This window comes from Solea senegalensis, linkage group LG14, assembly GCF_019176455.1.
Source record: "Solea senegalensis isolate Sse05_10M linkage group LG14, IFAPA_SoseM_1, whole genome shotgun sequence".
Classification (NCBI taxonomy): domain Eukaryota; kingdom Metazoa; phylum Chordata; class Actinopteri; order Pleuronectiformes; family Soleidae; genus Solea; species Solea senegalensis.
The window spans coordinates 17,824,926-17,845,857 of NC_058034.1; the positions used below are offsets into that span (position 1 = coordinate 17,824,926).

Here is a 20,932-nt window from a genome sequence, read left to right on the forward strand (position 1 = left end):
TTCCATCGCTTTTGTGTTTCAGGGGACTTAAGATGAGCGAAACCATGTGTTGTGAAATCCATGCAGGGTGACACATGTTTCGATGATAGCTGATATTGGTGGTTGCATATGTTTGTATTGGATTTAGGGGGCTTCTATAGCCAGAAATGTAATAGAATATTCATGTTTGCATTATCATAACTGTGTGTATATATATATATATATATATATATATATATATATATTTATATATATATATATATATATATATATATATATATATATATATATATAAGCCAAATTTGAGCCGACTCACTGGGCTTCTTCTCTGAGAAGTCAGACATTTAATGAAGCAATAACATTCAATCACTAATATTTCTGTTGAGGGATTTTGTCATTTGTTTCCCAAGTACCACCACCAGTACACGTATCACAGTTTGAGAATCATCATGTATCTAAAAGCATCATTTTCATTTTTAGTAACAGGTGCACACGCGGCACCGTGTTTGTCAGCGGTTGCATCACAAGATGTTCGACACCTGTGACCTGTAACAGTGTAAGACGACATCACAACCAGATAAAAATACAGTGAAATGAAATATGGAGGTGTTTCACATCACTTCTCGTTATTCACCCGTTTAAATAAAGTGCTGTGTTGCAGAAGTCGGGGAGCTTAAGTTTCCTGTCAGGTTTATGGCCTATATCCACTTTCATGTTGACTTCCTTTTTTTTTTTCTTCTAATACTCTATGAGTAACTATATCTCTTTGTTATCCAGTGATAAAGGAGCCGTTACAGCGCATAACCTAGATAAAGTCATATATATCGGGGTAAAATTGACTTTTCAAAATCAATCAATTTTCTTTGGCTTTTAACCCAGAGCGAGTTCTGTTTCATGTCTCTGTTTTAGCTTATTTTCTTATAACTTGCTTCTTTTATTGTCTTTTATGTGTGAATTTATGTCTTCAGTTTAACGCAGCACTATTACATCAATCTATAATTAAAAAGGGTTTCAAAGCAAACGGTCAGAAAGTGGTCACTCACGAGTAGTGATGGTTCTCACTACAATCTGCAATCCATTAACTCTTATGGCCCTTTTCCACCATGGTCCCAGCTCACTTCGCCTTGGCACAGCACAGCAGGGTTTAGGTTGCATCTCCACTACAAAAAAACTACCTAGTCAACGTGAGTCATCGCTGCCTTTGTTTTACACGCGACACACACAAACGAGTTACTAGTGATTTGTAAAGCAGTTTATTGCGTGTATTTGTTCAATACTTTCTCCATGACCGGAGCACAGACTCCATCACGGGACTGAACTACAGCGGCAGGGTTTGTGATGCCGGTCGCGATCTGCAGTGATTTCACTAAATACACCAGAATCCTCTGTTAAATATTGAGGTTTTAGACATTTCCCTGGTAATTGTTGGAGATTAACCCACATTTTTAGAATGGTTAAGTCTTTTTAACTGATCTACAGTTCGGCACTGTTTGGCTTGATTCTTATGTCGGACATCTCCGGAGCACAGACTCCGTCTGAGACGGTGGAAATATACCATCAGTGCTCATGCAGCACGGATCTGGGCCGCAGTTGCACCCATGGTAATTTGCCTTGGGAATAATACACAACTCCTTATATAGACATCCTGGGGTTGTGTGTTTATAGGTCACATATTCAGGCTTTAAAAAATGCTTCTTTTTTTTTCATCTTCTTATGTGTTGTTGCATCACATTTTTAGTAGTGATATAACACAGCAATTATTGTGCAGTGTCACAAAATAGGCTGTTTTTCTTTTCTTCTTGTTCATAAAAATGAGCCAAGTGAACTTTGAACTGTGACATGTTTCCAAATTTCACAAATTCAATACAATTTTAATCAGATTGCCTATAGCTTGTGCTGAAAAAAGGATATAAGACACTCTATATTGCTTATTCTTATAGCCTCATGTATATACTGTACATTTAAACATAGTAATGGAAAAGAAACGCCAAAATGCTCTGTGTTCTCAGGGTTAAATACCTCAAAACTTGTTTGGCAATAAGGTTTGAGAAAGAACTCATTAGCAGTCCCAGGCCTCGTGTTTTCTCAGAGCACATCCTATTCAGATGAAGTCCTAGTTCCCAAGTTCGCATTCTTGCCTTTGGTTTCAGTGGCACTTGTCCCCTTTGCTTTGGCGGCCCCGCCTAAGTCTTTATTTCTCTGGTGTAGGTCACTCACTGTGTTCTCACGTATTGTGAAAAGGTTAAAAAAAAAAGAAAGAAAGAAAAGGAGTTGGCGCAGAGCAGTGCTGACTTTTGCTGAAGAAGAGTGGAAAGAGAAAGAGACAGACTGTAGAGAGAAATCAATTATAAATACTTTAAAAAACAAAAACAAATGGATGATGCAGGTCACAGGTTTTTGTACAACACAGTGTTTTGTCGGGTGAAATTTGTAAGTGAGGGAGAGCTCTGTTACTGGGTCAGTGAAGTCAAGTTGCATGCGGCCTCTGTCAAAAGTAGACCCACTGTGACCACCACTGAAGTCTTTAAGTGGATCATCTCATATTATGTACCCTTGAGAGCTCGCCTCTCAGGCGTCACATTTGTCCCATACATTAACAAAGCACCGTGCACCGTTTGGTGACTGAACTCAATTTGAAATGAATGAATAAGCTGCATTTTAGTGTCGTCAATACCATTCACACACAACTATGTTACAGCTGCCCTAAATTAACAGCATTAATAATGATCAAAATCACGTTTTTAAGTTTCTGTAATGGTTTTGCAGTGGTTTTAGTGGTTGAATGTTATGCTTGATTCATTTCTGACTTCTCGGAGAAGAAGCCCAGTGACTCGGCTTAAATTTGGATATAAAAAGGTGAATTCAGTTTGTTTTTTGCCAAATGAAAAACAATCAAATTTTTAGTTTTAACCATTCTAAGATTTCTAAACGACAGGTGGTCTCATAAATCTGTTAAGCACTATATATCATTTTGATTAACATTTTTTGTAAGCCAGTGCGTAAGAATTATATAATTCATAGCATTCATGTATTTTAGTTGTTAGTTGTTGATGCATGATCTCCAGGGCCTCAATCTATTGCACAAACTGCAAAGATTCATCTTTAAAAGTCACCCGATATGTGATGCTGTTTTGTATTTATTTATTTATTTATTTATTTATTTATTTGGCTGATTTGTTTGGACAATTTTCTTTTCCCCCCCTCCATCTACTCAATCATAAAATAGAACATTTCAGTAATAACAAATGACACACAAAAAGCATTTATTGAATAACACTCTCAAAATCTGCACGTTGTGTCCCCAAAAAAGTGTATTGTAAATAAAAATAATCCATCCATCTTCTACTGCTTTATCCTCTACATGAGGATTTGTGGGGGTCGCTGGTGCCAATCCCACCCTGGACAGGTCACCACCAACCATCCACTCTCACACCTACGGTCAATTTAGAGTGTCCACTTTTGCATAATCCCCAAATCTGCATGTTTTTGTACTGTGGAAACCCTTGCACACACGGGGAGAACATGCAAACTCCATGCCCTAGTTTCGACCGGGTCACAAACCCGGGCCGTCTTTAAATACAAATAATGTATAAAACATAATGTGGGTCACCAAAAAAAGCTCAACTTTCTCAAAATAAACTCGTGTTAGTGACTTGACTGCATTTACCAAGTTGTTTCTGAGAACAGAAATTTGTTTGTAACAAAAATGATTTGGTACTTTATTCAAAACTTTTCAACAAACTCTATCATTGAAGATAAAAATATAATACATTGGAAGTGCAGTAAAATAGGGAGTGATTGGTGCAAACAGGCAGTTATGAGATAAAACTGCACTGATACTTTATAATAATGTCCATAACACAGATAGATGCGTGACAGGCAGTGGAAAGAGAGATTCCTTTGTCATCCCGATTACAGGTAAAGTCAGCAAACTTTCATCCCTCCATCCATCGTTCCCTCCCTTCTGTTGTGTTCTCAGGGCAGCTCTGATTGCCTGGGGCTACTGGTGGGACTGCCTGGCCCCATTTGGGTTATACTGATTGGTTCCCACGCACACTGGGCTAAACCACAAAAGAATCCAGATCACCTTTTGTATTTGTCTCCCTTGTATACTAAACTAAATGTAATCCTGCCGTTAATGTCAAAGATGGGATTGTTGGGAGCTATAGGCTTTTCTTTAGTATTGGTGTCTCTAACTCAGGTAAATATGTCTATTTGTATTATCAGGTGTAAATCTGGTGAAGAATATGGATCAAATAGGTGTAGAAGCAAGATATTTCACTAACGTTATTTTTGTCGTTTACAGATACCATTTACAGATGCAACAGGTAAGTCAAAATAAGATTTTGTGTATGTATTTTCAATAAAATAACAATATGTGTAAATTAGCATGCATCTGCTTGGATTTTCGATTGAATGAAATATTCAAAACTCTGTTCCATGTTTTTCTCTCACTCTCGCTTGTAGGTTGCAAAATTTTGTCTGCAACCGCCTCAGGCCCCTCATCCATTAAGGTAAAATGGGAGAAATACGCCACGGCAACAAGCTATTTTTTGGACTTACGGGTAAAAAACAAAACAGATTTTGCACCGGTCGTGGTGACCCTGCCACTGACGAACACAGAGTGGAATGTCCAGGGTCTGAGACCAGGGATGGATTATACTGTGACTCTCAAAGTCTTCCAGTACTACTTTGTGGTGTGTAAGGACACAGCTAAAGCGGGCACAGGTAAAGATAAGAGTTGTAGTTGTAACATTTTTCCAAAAAAAAAAACATGACAGTGTTTAATATTCATTTTGATTTTGGTTTGGGCACAGCTTCATCATGCAAGATGCCCTCAGGGGTCATGTATTTGTATAATCATTATAAATATCTGTCAAGCAAATTTAGTCAAGAGCATGAACATATACATTCTACAAAATAACCTCCCAGAGTATTTGTCATATGGACTGTATAAAAGAAATGTGTTATTGCTCTTTCCTCTCAGGACCTGACACATCGCAGATCAAGGAGGGCAAGGCACTGACGAGTCGTTCGGTCAGTCTAAAATGGAGTGACGTGCCCTCAACAGATTACTACATCCTGACCGTGTCCAGTCAAGACACGGGACAAACGTTCAAGCTCACCTTCCCCAACACCAACACCAGCGCTGTAGTGGAAAACCTCACGCCTTCCACCCACTATGACTTCCACGTTTACACAGTTAACCAGGCTGGCATGGGACATACCAGCAAAGTGAGGACCATCACGACTTGTGAGTGACCACTTTCTGACCGCTTGGAGCCGTGAAAACCCTTTCAAATATGGGTAGATGTAACAGTGCTGTGATCTGAGAGAATCCAATCCAATTTTATTTACAAGGCACATTTTGAAACCACAGGGTGGACCAAAGTGCAAAGATACAAAATCAACAAGAAGAGAGCTAAAAATGACTAACAATACATATGTCACAGATAAAAGACAATAAAAGAAGCAAGTTATGAGAAGAAAAATAAAAAAATAGGCTAAAGCAGAGACATAAAACAGAACTCACTCTGCGTTAAAAGCCAAAGGAAATCGATTTTTCAAAGACAATATCTCCTTTTAATAAATATGTGGCTGAAAAAGATCATAAAAAACCCCTAAAACAATACAAATATTCACAAGTTTTATGTTTTAATATTGTTGTCTGCTATGTTACTTATGATCCATCACATGCCACAGTTTTCCATTTAAGTTAAAATGTTATTTAAAGGCACAAATTTAAACACACGCACACAAATATCTTTATGCATATTCATACAGTTAGGATTTACGAGAGACACTAATCTTTTTAATAACTCTTCATTGTTAATTTTCCATTTTCTTGACATGGGAATTGTTCCTTAGAAATATCACTTACAGGGATGTTGTTGAGTATATCATTCTCTTTAAGTGGCACAAATCTAATGCTAATCTCTTGTGTGGTAGCACTGTCTGTTACTTAATTAGAATTTATACATTTGATGGTACCTGCCCATTATTATTATTTGCTTCATCAGACTCAACCCAAGCTTAGTCATATAATTATTATATCGGTGACATCCCTTGGTGTATTATTACCCTCTGGCTAAGTGTCTACATGTCTGCTTTTAGTGGCGCAGCCTCCGGAGATTGTCACCGCCATACAGACTGGCGACTTCACAGCAAGGGTGGAATGGAGCGCAGTGACGGATGTCCTGATGTACAAAGTTTCCATCCAGAACATCGATGATCCCACCAGCACGCCATCTGAGCAGGAAATCCCATACACACAGTTGGATGTTGATAACATCCTTCCTTGTTCCACCTATCTGATATCAGTTTCCTCGTTGAGCCAGTTCTTGGTGCCGAGCGAACCCACAACCCACACATACAGCACCAACAGTGAGTCGCAGAGCCAAACTAATATGAATAACTTTGTGATTAGGATCTAGGTCAGCTATTCTCTCCGAGGCGCTCCTTTCAGACATGCAGAATATAATCCTCGGGGAGAGAAAGGACTCAGATGTTCTGACTACCTACTTGTTATTACCCTGTCAGGGTAAACATGGGCCTGAGAAAAAAAACAGGTCCTTGGTACTTTTATTTTTTTATTATGAGATATTTGTCCTGCAACTATATATCACAGTATATACAGTAAACTGCTTTTTAGCTCCATTATCATAGAGCATATGATTCTTCTGAACAGAGCGATATCAAGTGTGTGCATTGGACATTTAGAATCCCCATTAGATGGATGTCTTCTGTCCACTGAAGATGAAAACGTAATCATTTCATGTTCTGTGCTGCCTACAGAGCTCACACCAGTTTCATCAGTCTCGGTGGACTACACCTGCGAAACTAACTCTGCCACGATACATTGGTCGACTGTGGTTGGAGCCGACTCCTACAGGGCGAAGGTGACTGACAAAAACGGTGCCCAGCTGATGTGCACGGACCAGGGCAGCAGCTGCCAGATCACCGGACTGAACTGTGGTCAGATCTATACGGTGCAAGTAACTCCCGTAGCAGCGAACTGCGAGAACTCGATGAGCAACATCACAGCCACTTTTCACACTGGTGAGACAAACAAAAAAAAACAATCCTTAATATCCTTAAATAAAACGCCAAACCCAACAATATCTTTAATCACACACTCAGATAATTGAAAGCCAACAATTAAGTTGCTTTCAGACATGCAGTGAAGTCCAGATGTTCTCCAGGGCTGGACGTGCAAATGCAAATGTCCGCAAGAGTTGCTCCTGACATTCTGCGGAGATCTTGTGAGGATGCAACAGGAGAAACTCTTGAAAAAACGGAATAATCTGGAGTCAATGTCTGTTCATGTTCACGATAACTCTCCAAGCTCAAAATGAGAAAAAAAACAACCCTGAAATTAACTCATCACCAATGATTTTCCTAGACTTTGAAAGCTATCTCAGGTGGTGTAACACTTCTGAATTTCATAGGTCAAAGGTAAACTTTAAACTTGAGGTTGGCATAAGAGAAACCTGTAGGTGCTTCAAATGCAGATTTACAGCACCATCCATTCAAAGTTCCTGACTCAGAATCAGGATGTTCTTGTTTTGCAACTATTAAATAACCCAGTGTCATTTGTCAACATCCTTTCCCCTCATCTTTTGATTTGTTGAAGTGATAACTTGACGACTTACTGGTGAATGAAACTGCAGTATTCTGAAGCACATTCTGGCATTGCAGCAAGGAAAGCTACGTGACCAAACCAAACCAAACCAAGTAACCAGCACTGGTTAATAAACTGTCTGAATGACGAACATCTTTGCTACTCCACCCTGTCATCTATTTTGTCCTGGCAGTTAATCCTTTCATCTCACATGTCACTCTATTCTGTTTGAGAGCCTGATCCAGATTTTCTATCCAACCCCACCCCTGAAGCCTCATTGTGCACCACTAGGATGTTGTGATGCTTTATGTGATTTCATGACATGTAATTGTTGCATGTCAAATATACAGCTATATAACACCTGATATAAGACCTTAAATAACTCACTTTGGTGAAACACAGCCTCGGTAGGAAAGCCTACAGGCACAATGATAAGTTTAGACCTACCTTTGTAATAATACAGTTCAAGGTTACAAATCACATTTTGATTTGGACATTAAAATCGCACAAAGCTGGTAATGAGTTTAGATTTTTCTTTCTGTTTTCACCACACGATAAGGATTATTGTGTGGTCATAGCAGAGGTCATTTGGGAATGTAACGTGTTTACAACTGTTTTTTCTCAGCATACTTTTGTTTGGCCTCTATTTGTGCATCACTGGGTGTCTCCTTTGAAAACTGGGTCTTCTATTGAGCTCCACTGTCAATATCATATTGTTTGTGTTCGAATGAGCCTGTGTTTTTGTGTTTTTCTTAAACCTGAAACCTCATACAGTGAAAAGCAACATTGGAGCTGTAATCTTCAGTATCAGGGCGTTTTAACCTGAAAAGGATTTGTCATGCTTGACTTTAATGTTGATATTTAATCCCTTTACCTATTTTTCTGTGTTACCTCTCTTGTTCCGCTTTGCTCTATCTATCTATCTATCTATCTATCTATCTATCTATCTATCTATCTATCTATCTATCTGATTAATTAATGCATAAAATATCAATGTCTTTTAAGTCCACTGTCCTCCTGGGAACCTGAGTTTGGTCCGAGAGTGTTCCAGTGATGCCATCCTCTTTTCCTGGGGGCACATGGATGACACGGAATACTACGAGGCCTTTGCAACGGACTCCAAGGTAATGTAAATGTATTGATTTGTGTTTACCGCGTTCTGTGTCGATTAGTGCCGGGGGCCCGCTTTGAAATCTGAAAATCCTCTGAGGTCCACACCCAAACCTGGAATCACGACTCTGGTCAACACGGGAGACTAGGATCAATAATTGTTGATATAAAATGTATATTATGTTTTCATGATAGGATACAAAAAGTATTAGTGCAGATTAATAACCAGTCCACTGTTCCTTAACTTGTACGACTAAATATATTATTAAAGGATAAAATAAGGCCAAAGTATTAATGAGCATCAGTCTCATTCATAGCAGACATAGGAAAACCACAGGTGTAAGTCATCAATTTACATCAGATGGCTGAGTTCCATTTAGCTTCCTCAGTTTCATAGTGCATACTGGATCCCATGACACACAGTCCTGACTTACTTGTCAGTGGTTCCCAACCTTTTTTTCTTGATGTCCCCTTTGCTTGTGTCCAGGACTTTGCTGTTCACAGCATGCACACCAAAAGGATAAACGTTTATATGCAAATATAAAACAGCAGTTGTAGGTTGTTATTCCTATTCTCACAGTGTATACTGGAAAACTGTCCTGTGCTCCCATTAAATCAAAACCAAGGTATTGCCTTGTTTTCTTTTTTGAGTCTTTGGTACTTTACGTTTCTCAGGCAACAGGAATGTGGTCAAGTGTAGCCGCTAACTGACCTGATGAGACTTGCTCACACAGTCAAGTTCAGAGGTCACATCGGTGTTGGTGATAAATGGCTTAATAAATTTAAAGGTGGACCAAAAAAGAGGTTTTAATTTGGGTGATTAAATATAATTTTAATAATCTCACAGCCTTAGAAAAGACAAAGCTCTGTGCCACCCATGTGATCTCTGTTGTGCCCCTGAGGGATGCTTGAACCCCAGGTTGGGAACCATGGGTTTATGTAATCACTAATAGTAGAAACACCTGTGATTTTCCTGCTGAAACGAAACACAGTCAAAATGTCTCCTGTGAAAAAGTAAAGTAAAGATTTTACGTTCAGTCTTTGTGCTAAACCGACTGCTTGCTTTTAGCTTCGTGTCACAAACACGCCACAGACTCAAAGAGTTACTGAGTTAGCAGTTAGCAGTTTAGTGTTTAACACTGTGTTTTTGAACCCTTTCTCTGGTCCCAGGGAGTGGTCATACCATGTACCACTACAGAGGACTCCTGTTATTTCACAAACATGGCGTGTGGAGAACACTATGTATTTACAGTGTCAGCAGTCACTGACACCTGCCCAAGCCAGGCCAGCGCCACTGTTGACGTCCGCACAGGTAAGAGACTCCGACGCCGTCTTTGTGGCTGTATTAAAAACAACTAACAAAACATTTAACATTTAACATTTAATCGGTGTACTCTCTAACACCCTTGTTTTCTTTCATGTTTGCACTCACAAATAAAAACACAAAATTAAAACTTAATTTTGCTTCTCTCCAGCACCATGTGTTCCCACAAATCTGCAAACATCATCCGACTGCAAATCAGATATCCTGCTCAGCAAGTGGGATCTGGCAGAGGGGGCGCTAAGTTACACTGTAGAGGCCTTTGGCAACCAGGGAGTCAATGACACGTACAACTGCAGCTCAGTGTCCAACAGCTGTGCTATAGAAGGCATCAAATGTGGAGAACACTTGACTGTTTACGTCACAGCTTTTGATGATGAATGCCCCAGTCCAAGCAGGCTGGGTACTGTGGCTGAGACCGGTGAGGCAAATCTCTAAGAGTCTGTTCATTGCAGTAATTAGTAAAAGTAATCAGATATCCCGAAAATGATCTGTTCACCCAGTGTTGGCATGGGTTTTTGTTTGAAACTGAAGCAATCAGTTTGTTTTGATTATTAATTAGTTATTCAAGCAAACCATTTTTAGATTCTAAAATACATCTTTTACCTTCTGACTGTTGTGTGTTTCGTAAAAAAATGTATACATTTAAAGATTAAAGTAAAGAGATAATTGTGTCTTTCAGGACCATGCACTCCCCAGAATGTGTCAGCGGTGAAGGAATGTGGAGCTGACGCCATCACAGCCTCCTGGACCATGACTGCTGGTGCAATTTTCTATGTTGCAATTGCAAAAGACAGCAATGGTGTCAGTCACCACTGTAACTCTTTTGATCTGACTTGTAAGATCAAGGGCTTGGAGTGCAGCACCAACTATACAGTGTACGTCATTGGCTCCAACTTTTTGTGCAACAGCTCTGAAAGCCAGATGGTGACCTTAGAGACAGGTAATGAGATAATACCCGTTTGTTTTCTTCTGAGTTATTTTATTGTTCAGCTGCTGAGATTCCTTTTCAGAGGATGGAAAATGCATGTTCAGCTCCATAGAGGTAATCTGTGGAATGTAATATAATGTCATATTTTGAATGAACTGTAATTCTGGGAACTAGACTTTCCAATCTGGAAATGTTACACAGATTCATGACCCACATGCCATTTAAATAAGACCAAAAATTCCAGTCTCAGATATGTTCCTATGTTCCCTCTTCTGCTACACCTGTCCTCATGTCCTCCCTCACAACATCCATGAACCTTCTGTGTGGTCTTTCTGTTTTGATTTTGCCCGGCAGCGCCATCTTCTACATCCTTTGCCCAATATAATCACTATGCCTCCTCTGCACACCTTGCCTCTCTTATACTTTATTTCTAAACCCTTCAACCTGAGCTGTCCCTCGATTATAATCCTAATCCTCATCATCTTCAGCTGTATCAGCTTATCATTTCAAAATTCTCCCAAGTTTAATAATGTGTTGTTTTTTTTTTTATTCAGATGCTTGCCCACCGAGTAACATCCATGCCTCCTTGGACTGTGCAGCCAATGAGGCTCATATTTCATGGTATGGCCAGCCACAAATCCACTCCTACACAGCCACCATCGAGGATGAAGACCAAGTACTTCTCAGCTGCAGCTCTTCTGTGTCCAACTGTTCAATACCAAACCTGAAATGTGGCATGCTCTACGCTCTTACTGTCCGCCACCACGATGGCATCTGCCCCAGTATCCCCTCCGCACCCATCATCTTTGAGTCTGGTAGGGACATGTTCTGCGTCTCCTCAAAGAAACCCACCTCGATGAAAGTATTGGACAATCATTTTTGTGAATAGACTGGGATCAACATAATAATGTTCTTCTCTATGTCCAGTTCCTTGTGGGCCAGTCAACGTACACGCCAATGTGGACTGTGCATCGGGTGGACTGAGCATAGACTGGGACTCATCCAAAAATGCAGAAGGCTACCTCACGGTGGTCTCAGGTAGCAGCGGTCAGACGTCACACAACACCTCACAGCCTATGCTCAGTGTCAACACACTAGGGTGTGGAGATGAGTACACAGTGACGGTGATGTCCTTCAATCGCTCCTGCATCAGTTTTCCCACAGTCTTACCTGTCAGGGAAGGTAAGTGACATTTATAAATAGGTTTGTAAAAGGGTTTGGCAGTAGTCTGGATGCTGGTTCTAGTTGGGAATGTGAGTGAATGAAACTGAAAAGACATGTGGATGTTTGCTTTATAATCAGTTGGCTTGAATCTACTTTCTGAATCAGGTCAGGATAAAAAAAAACAAAAACAACAACCATATACTGAAATGCAAGTCAGAACTTTCTTAAACCAAATATACTGAGCTAATTCAAGGTTCTCACCTCACCCAGCACCATGTGCGCCCACTAATGTGGTGGCGGAGAGGAACTGTGGTCAGAGTTTTATGGAAGTGACATGGCAAGCAAGTCTTGGAGCCAAAACTTACACAGCAAGTGCTGTGGGTACCACTGGCATTGTCTTGACGTGTGAGTCCAACAAGACGTCGTGCAGCCTGGTGGGTGTAATGTGTGGCCAGGTTTACAATGTCAGTGTGGCCGCAGTGGACGACAACTGTACTGGCCCAGGGAGCCCCGTGGTGTCACAAACAACAGGTACATGCTGTCTAAGTGAATAAATACATATTAACTGTATATCACGTGACGCCTTGCATCATCCTGCTGTTCTGTGTGCTTCCTCTTCAGCACCCTGCCCCCCCTCTCAGCTCAATGCCTCAGTGAACTGCAGTAGTAACTCAGTGGAGTTAACCTGGAGCAGCAGCCCCAATGCAGTGTCCTACACCGGCAAAGCAGTGAGCTCAGATGGACACAATGTGACCTGTGATGCAGGAACGGAGCTCAGCTGCCACATGGATGGGCTGCACTGTGGCAAGGAGTACACTTTCACTGTGTCAGCCTCAGATGGTTACTGCCCGAGTCCTGACAGCAATCCAGTCGTCCAAAAAACTGGTGAGAAAGAGAGCGACATTTCTGTCTAATTTTACTCTTTTGCAGTTTCTGTTCATTTTCCTTGGTCTGTTTTTAACCTCTACTTAGCAGCTCGCTTCCTGGCTGTGTCCTTAAATGTAAAATTATTTTTTTCTTCTTCTTGACGACCTGGAAAATAATGACTAAAGGGAACAACAATATGAGATCCTTTCATTAACTGGGGTGGGGCTTAATCACTTCTTGGCAAAGTTTAACTTCTGATAATGAAAGTGTCACACAATCCAGAGCAGCTATTAAGTGGACAACAACAGTTGATAAAACAACACACAAAACAACACATTATATTTTTCAGTTTCTCATTCTTTAGTCATACATTTGAGTATCTTGTTTTTATGAGTGTCTTGAATTCTTATCACCTCAAGTGACCAACAAACAAAATCAATCAATGCAATTTTAAGTAATTTAGCAACTACTGCAGCTTTCTGTCTATTTTTGTGATCAAACTACCCCCATTTCTAACTCTTTGCCTCTCATTTCAGCTCCATGCTCGGTTCAAAATGTGGTCAGCAGCCTAAACTGTAGCACCAACACACTAACAGTCAGTTGGACCCTTGAATCCATGCCGGTAAACTACAGCGTCACTGCCATGCCCACAAATGAAAGTGCAACTGTTCTTCGCTGCATCAGCCAGAGCTCTAGCTGTACCCTGATTAATCTGGAGTGTGGAGAGCAGTACACTGTGACAGTCCAAGCCATCAGCTACACATGTGAAGGACACAGCAGCGTCCCAGAGATTGTTAATTCCGGTAAGTGTTATCTGAAATATAAAAAACGTGGAAAGTTTTTGATGTATCTGGACATTGTGACTTCATGGTAAAACAATTCTGCTCTTTCTTTCTGCGTCATGGCTAGTTCCCTGTATTCCTATGAGTGTCCAAGGCATGATGGAGTGTCCCACTCACACGCTGCATGCGTCTTGGGATGCACTGAGCCCTTCAAGTGCAGTGTCTTTTATCTCAACTCTGAGCGGAGCAGGAGGTTTCTCTACTTCCTGTTCCACGGCTGACAAGAGTTGCATTTTTCCTGGCCTCCAGTGTGCTCAGACATATATGCTGTGTGTGGTCGCTGTCAATGACAGGTGTAACAGCTCGAAGAGCGAAATGGTCTCAGCGACAACTGGTAAATATATGCTTTTAAATTCTAAATGTGCGATTCATTGATAGCCATATTTTGTCTGTGCCATAAAAACAGTAAAAACACACTATTACGCTGGGTGAGTTTTCTATTTTCTCAACAACACAATGATAGATGAATATATCCCAGGTCACTATTCCGGAAAAATTCAGATGACGAGGTTGTAATCACATTCTTTGGAAGCAAGATACAGAGCAGGAGTTAAAGGGTAACTAAGGAGAATACCTTTTTTAAGACTAGATATTGTGAGTATAGGTACGTACTGAGATTTTACACTTACAGGTGAATGCTTTTAAATACGACCCCCACAATATTCCACAGCTTCTTCTGTTTTAGCAAAATTTACTGAAGAATACAGTTTGTTTTAGTTTTTTTTTACATTTCTGGTATAGTATTTATCACATGAGCAATTCTAATTCTGTTTTTGATCTGTTCAATTCAAATTCAAATTGTATTTCAAAACCTCTTAAGATTTTAAAATATTTCATCATGGGCTAAACACAGTCATGATACTCATCTTTCAGCGCCCTGCGATCCTACAAGTGTGACCGCCGCACAGGACTGTATGTCTGGTGTTGCGACTGTAACATGGGGGGCCAGCGCCGGAGCAAATTACTACTCTGTCCTTGCGGAGGCCAACGGACACGTTGACTCGTGTACTTCCACTAGCACGTCCTGTGATCTGACTGAGCTGCAGTGTGGGGAGGACTACACTGTGACTGTACTCGCGGGGGATGGAAAGTGCAACAGCTCCATACTCGCCAAAACGAATATAACCACAGGTAACTGAAGATCATAGAAGTGCTTTCTGAGTCTGTTTTACACTCTGAAAATGATAAGGAGAGAATTACTATGCACAAGACAGACATTGAGGTGGAAGAAACATCTGGATGTGGGTTTACTATTTTAATAACAGAATGTAAACTCCCCCCAGATTGCAGAAAATACAAAATGTAATAAAATCAGTAGCAGCTGAGCAGCTGCATAATCTAACCTTGACAAAAAAAATCTTATTTTGTTCAAGGTCTGAAGAAAAAACTGAATTGAATTCAAAGTTTTGTGTTGGAATCTAAGCTGAAATGAAAGCAAAAGGTGATCTTCCTTTTTCCAGCTCCCTGTGCGCCAGTGATTCAGACTCACATTTTAGCCTGCGCCTCCAACCACGCCGTGGTCACCTGGGCTGAGGATGGGGATGCTCTGAATGTTACAGTTGTCGCCATTTCCACTCTTAGTCACTCAACATCCTGCAGCTCCTCTTCGGTCACCAGTTGTACTCTTGAGGAGCTGCAGTGTGGACACACCTACACTGTCCATGCTGTTGCACAAGGAATCCGCTGTCAGAGCCAACACAGCACAACTATTGAGATCATCTCTGGTAAGTTGTAGTCAATACAGTCTTGTATTTGTATGTGATTTAATGCACATTTGTTTGCTGGGTATATTGCAGTGCAATGACCTGTAGACCATCGTTTCTCAGTCTAGATGTCTGGTGTGTAAGAATTATTGTGAATTAGTGCCATCTAATGGTGAGACTGCAGAGTACAACAAATGTTCACTCCCCAGTGTAGCAGTAAACTGCAGAGGCCTTTTCTGTTTACACCTTTGGCTTAAGCCGTTAACTGATCATTTGTACTGCAAGTCTGTTCACGTTGCTGAAGAACCATGACGGCTCAAGATGGCGGCCTCTGCAAATCAAACCCTTTACTTCAAGCACATATAAAAGACTGATTGTAGTGCTATGAACCCTCCTAAATATTACACACTGGACCTTTTAACTTTATAAATTAAATGTAAAACATTATTAATTCTCTGAGGGTAATTCTCCTGTTTCATCAGGAAAGGGTTTAAAAGCCCAGGGTGTTAGATTTAGATCAGATTTAACAAGCAATGTCTCAAATAGTAATACTTTTCATGATTACCTGGAACAAAATAGCTTCATGTTTATATGAGTGGGACCTCTTCCATGTTGCACTGCCATGTTTCTAGAGAAGTGCAGAATAAACAAACATATATATGCTTGAAAGTCACTGGAAGGGAGGGCAACAGTGAGAGGATGGGGATTCAGCTGGTTGCAGTCAATGACTTCAACACTAGATGTCACTAAATACTACACACTAAACCTTTCAAGGTTAAATTGATTTTAAATGAAATTGTAGTTCAAAGTTGCAAGTTCAGGAACCTGGTGTACTCCTCTTTTTCTCTCCCAGCACCCTGCACCCCTTCAAATGTGGAGCATAGATACATCTGCAACAGTGGTGTGGCCATTGTCAGCTGGGATGAGACAATGGGGAGACAGAGTTTCTACACACACGCCCAGTCTGGAGACCACATGGACTCCTGTAGTGGCCAGCAGACCAACTGCTCACTGCATTCATTGCTCTGTGGCCGCACTTATGATGTGGAAGTGATAGCTGTGGCTGACCACTGCAACAGCAGTGTCCCTGGGGTAACACAGATAGAGACAGGTAAGACAATTTTGGGTCATCTGCAGGGTGTTATGTGCTGATGAGGGTGAAGGTTTGTGAGTAAAACTATTCTATGCATGACATTTTCCCTTTTCGTGTCCCATCAGCCCCCTGTGCTCCCACAAATGTGAGTGCCTCCCTCTTGTGTGACTTCAACACAGCAGCGGTCAGCTGGCAACACAGTGCTGGTGCAATTTCTTACACAGTGACAGCACTCGGGGGAGATGGCGATGTCAAACAGTGCACTACAAACGAAACAAGCTGTTACTTACCCAACATGCACTGCGCTGAGACCTACACCGTCACCGTCAGCCCGTTCTCTACATGCAAGGGTGACGACAGCTCGGCAATCACCTTCATTGCAGGTGAGGAAGACTGTTGCACTTTTAAATTAGCCACGTCTCATTGGTAATAATTGTATTACATTCAGTCCTAAATTAACTGAAATCACTTCAATCTCTAAATATTAGTTCTCATAGGACGTGTTGGAATGTTTTGGAAAGTTATATTAAACACAAATTAAGCATAATAACAAGGACAATGTGTTTTGTTACATATTTTCTCCCCCTCTTTGTTTTTTCTCTCAGGCCCCTGCCCTCCCACCAATGTCCATGTTTCCCTGCAGTGTGAGGGTAATGTGGGCCATGTAACCTGGGACGCTGCACTGCAAGCAGAGCAGTATGTGGTCACTGCTGTGGATGATCACGCACACAACTGCACCTCCACCGGTACCAGCTGCTCCCTCACAGACCTCCACTGTGGGGAGACGGCTATCGTCACCGTGGTCACCATTGAGAGAGGCTGCATGAGCAATCCCAGCCTGCCTTTCACTTTCCAGTCAGGTCTGAGAATAAAAAAATGTGCTTTGTTTGAATAGTATTTGCACAAGAATTGCACGAGAAAGTGGTTAAACTAGTAAAGCATAAATACTGTCCAAAGTTTAAAAGGGTAAAGAAAAAAATTGAAAGCTTACGGTTGACCACATTAAATACATTATAGGTCTATGTTACTTAAAGTTTCTTTCGTGACGTATTATAATCTTTCGTTTTTACAAGTGGTTTTTGATTGTGTTTTATCTTAAAGTGTAAAGTTTATATTGAAAATATTCAAACTAATTAATTAATTTACAATATTTCTTTTAAAATAACTCTCTCAATGTCTCTTGTCATCAGTAATCTGCCCCCCCACCAATGTGACGGGAGTGACCTCATGTGGAAACAATGACATCACAGTGAGCTGGGACCCGAGCCCTGAAAGTGGTGTAAGCTATTTCCTGCACAGTGAAGAAAACGGCGGCGCCACAGCCGGCCACTCCACAATGCAGACGTCCCACGTGATGACCGGACTGCAGTGTGGCGAGTTGTACACAATCACAGTCACTGCCACCGACTCTGAGTGCACCAGTGTCCTCAGCACGCCAATACACGCTGAAACAGGTTAATATCTGGATATGTTTCTCATGTGCGGTGCTGGTAAAATCAATGAATGAATAAATAAAGGCAGCTGCAGCTGCTGAGAGGTGATGAGAAATGATTCGGCCGCTTCTCTGTGTCACAGAATTGCTCTGCCTGTGTCTCATTAATTAGAGTGTATTAATGCTGCAGCCGCGTTCATTCATCATCCCAGTGCTAACACACAGCCTGTATAAAACAGAGAAGGCAACTGAACTGAAAATGCTGCTGTGTTAACATTTATGAAGTAGATATTGTGTTTCCTCTGGCTTATTGCACTTATTTTATCTGAAATTTGCCGATAAAAGCTAAAGTCCAGTTCATTAATTAACTTTCCCCAATAAAGATATACTGGTAAGAGTTGCTTTACAAAGTTTTACAATAATTTACAATTAACACAGTCCCAAGGATTTAAGCTCAGTGTTCTCAGCTGAAGTTACAGCTAAGGTTTTAATCACATTTAACTTAGGATGTTGCAAAAGGTTTGTGATAGAGAGATGCCTTTATAGACAAAAACAGAATTCCGTTTTTCAAATAAACTGTTCTGGACCCATAACCAGGTGAATCACTTGCTGTATTATTTCTGGTATTTTTACATTTACCACTGAAATATTATCCTACTAGTATTGCTAATGTATTATAATATATTATCCCATAACTCTTAAGTGTTGCTCTCTTACGTCTTTCCCTGCCAGCTCCATGTCCACCAACTAATCTTAATGTCACCACTGAATGCGGCACAAATTTGGGAATACTGACCTGGGATCCGAGTCCCCACGCCATCTCCTACATAGCTACAGCGACTGGTACACATGGCCACGTAGTTTCCTGTACTTCCAACACAACAACTTGCTCTGCGAAGCTGGACTGTGGACATGAGTACACTGCGGAGGTTTTTGCCTCCAGTGGGACATGCAACGGCAGTGCTGGGGACACCTTGACATTTATCTCAGGTAAATGGAATTAGTTTCTCACTGAAACTGTCTGAGCTGGACTCAGTGTTTGTTCTTTTTCTGAACATCAAACCTTTCCTACTCCTCCTCCTCCTCCTCCTCCACAGCTCCCTGTCTGCCTGACAATGTGGTCGCACACCTGGACTGCAATGTCAACTCCTTTGCGGTGGAGTGGAGGGGAAGCATTGGTTATGTAGGCTATTACACTGCCATCGCCATTGGAAGTGATGACACGCGCCTTGCCTGTAACTCAACAACCACTAACTGCACCATCGAGAACCTCCAGTGTGGCGTCATCTACAGCATCGTCGTCACCACACCAACAGTGGACTGCGGCATCATCGATGGCTCAGACTACATGGTGCAGTCAGGTAGCGAAAGTTCATTATGTCCTATCAGACTAGAGAACGCACTATTAGAATGCAAAGCCTAAGGGCCATAACCTACATCCCCAGAAATGTCATCAGAATGTTTCAATGTCGGTGACGCTGCTCACAGCATAAATCAGACAGTGAGACAAATGAAAACAAAAACATAAACATAAGCAAATATACCAGAGCATCCCTGGCACAAGTAATACTCCCACACATGCATATGGTCAATAGTGGTGTTGTTGAATGTTGTTAAAAGCTTGTTTTACCACAAAAGAGCAAAATGAAATGATGATAACAAAGTTTGACTACCAGCATCTCTAATACTCACTTGGTTTTCCTGTGGTTTTGCAACATTTTCATGCCGTGTTTTTCTTAAAATGTGTAACAACACTTTAACGTGGACACATATATATATGTTTTAATACATTTTTTCTGTGTCTTCTTTTTAAGATTCAAATTTCATGACTCAAGAATGACTTGCCACTATGGCTAATTACATTTATATTTGCGATGCCTCTGTAGACCCTTTAACAAGTTAGCATTTGTGTTACAAATAAAAAAACAATACAGTTGCCTAAAGTGCTGTACAGTAAAAATAAAAAATAGTTCTGCAAATAGCCAACAACTCACTCTGCGTGAAACGCCAAGGAGAAGATGTGTGTCTTGAGACAAGTTTTAAAAACGGGAAGTGAAGGCCAGGGCTCTTACATTTCACATCTTATTTGTCCTTGTCCAAATCACCAGCGCCCTGTAAACCAGACAATATAATGGTGAGTCTGGAGTGCAGCACTCACTTGACATCTGTGACGTGGGAAAACTCAGGCCCGAACCAGACTCAGGTGGTGACAGCGGTCAACAGTGCAGGAGTGATCACCACATGCAACTCGAGCAGCTCCAACTGCACCTTCGACGATCTGACCTGTGGCGACATCTACTCCATCAGTGTGGTCGGCCACACAAATTCATGCAGCAGTGACCCACTTGCTGTCACAAGCCTCAACACAGGTAGAATCACTCTTAAGGTAGCAAACATTATTGTAATGTGCAGCAGACAAGCCTTGCATCTCTTAAAGCTCTTTTTTCTTTCTACACAAAAGCAGGAATTACATTTATTTTGATCACATGCAAGGATAGCATTGGTACATGCAAATCAGTGTGACTGAAAATGACTAGCAGAAGAACGAAAACACTGTTGTGGATATTGTTTTTAAATTGAGCAAGCATGGAAGTTATGTACTTGTATTTGGTTTAATAATTTAGAAATCTGCCTCATGATTTAGTTGAAATTTATCTGTATTCTGTGCAAAGTGTTTTTCCAAATAATGAGATTATGAAGCAATACAAAACCGGAATACTCTATTAAAGTAATGTATAACAATCACATATTTGTTTAATTACATCTGAATGATATATTTCTATGGAATTTTTTATGTATTGGCGGTGAAGGAATAGATGGAGGAGAATCTCAAAAGTGTTGTGGTTTAATCTGTGGTGATAAAATTATC

General features: G+C 40.8%; 1 protein-coding gene across 1 annotated transcript in view; it reads left to right on the forward strand.

The window, feature by feature from the left end:
* The window catches only part of LOC122781169, a 45,373-nt gene that overhangs the window by 640 nt on the left and 23,801 nt on the right, over nucleotides 1–20,932 (forward strand). Inside the window, exons 2-25 of the mRNA XM_044044718.1 lie at nucleotides 4,286–4,307; nucleotides 4,447–4,707; nucleotides 4,967–5,233; nucleotides 6,094–6,363; nucleotides 6,775–7,038; nucleotides 8,606–8,724; nucleotides 9,881–10,022; nucleotides 10,186–10,452; nucleotides 10,714–10,974; nucleotides 11,517–11,777; nucleotides 11,890–12,144; nucleotides 12,397–12,657; nucleotides 12,748–13,011; nucleotides 13,530–13,796; nucleotides 13,903–14,169; nucleotides 14,709–14,966; nucleotides 15,296–15,559; nucleotides 16,392–16,649; nucleotides 16,757–17,014; nucleotides 17,237–17,491; nucleotides 17,822–18,085; nucleotides 18,796–19,053; nucleotides 19,161–19,424; nucleotides 20,172–20,432. Of these exons, the coding sequence (XP_043900653.1) occupies nucleotides 4,632–4,707; nucleotides 4,967–5,233; nucleotides 6,094–6,363; nucleotides 6,775–7,038; nucleotides 8,606–8,724; nucleotides 9,881–10,022; nucleotides 10,186–10,452; nucleotides 10,714–10,974; nucleotides 11,517–11,777; nucleotides 11,890–12,144; nucleotides 12,397–12,657; nucleotides 12,748–13,011; nucleotides 13,530–13,796; nucleotides 13,903–14,169; nucleotides 14,709–14,966; nucleotides 15,296–15,559; nucleotides 16,392–16,649; nucleotides 16,757–17,014; nucleotides 17,237–17,491; nucleotides 17,822–18,085; nucleotides 18,796–19,053; nucleotides 19,161–19,424; nucleotides 20,172–20,432 (5,581 nt within the window). The 5' untranslated portion in view covers nucleotides 4,286–4,307; nucleotides 4,447–4,631. The remainder of the gene's footprint in view (nucleotides 1–4,285; nucleotides 4,308–4,446; nucleotides 4,708–4,966; nucleotides 5,234–6,093; nucleotides 6,364–6,774; nucleotides 7,039–8,605; nucleotides 8,725–9,880; nucleotides 10,023–10,185; nucleotides 10,453–10,713; nucleotides 10,975–11,516; nucleotides 11,778–11,889; nucleotides 12,145–12,396; nucleotides 12,658–12,747; nucleotides 13,012–13,529; nucleotides 13,797–13,902; nucleotides 14,170–14,708; nucleotides 14,967–15,295; nucleotides 15,560–16,391; nucleotides 16,650–16,756; nucleotides 17,015–17,236; nucleotides 17,492–17,821; nucleotides 18,086–18,795; nucleotides 19,054–19,160; nucleotides 19,425–20,171; nucleotides 20,433–20,932) is intronic.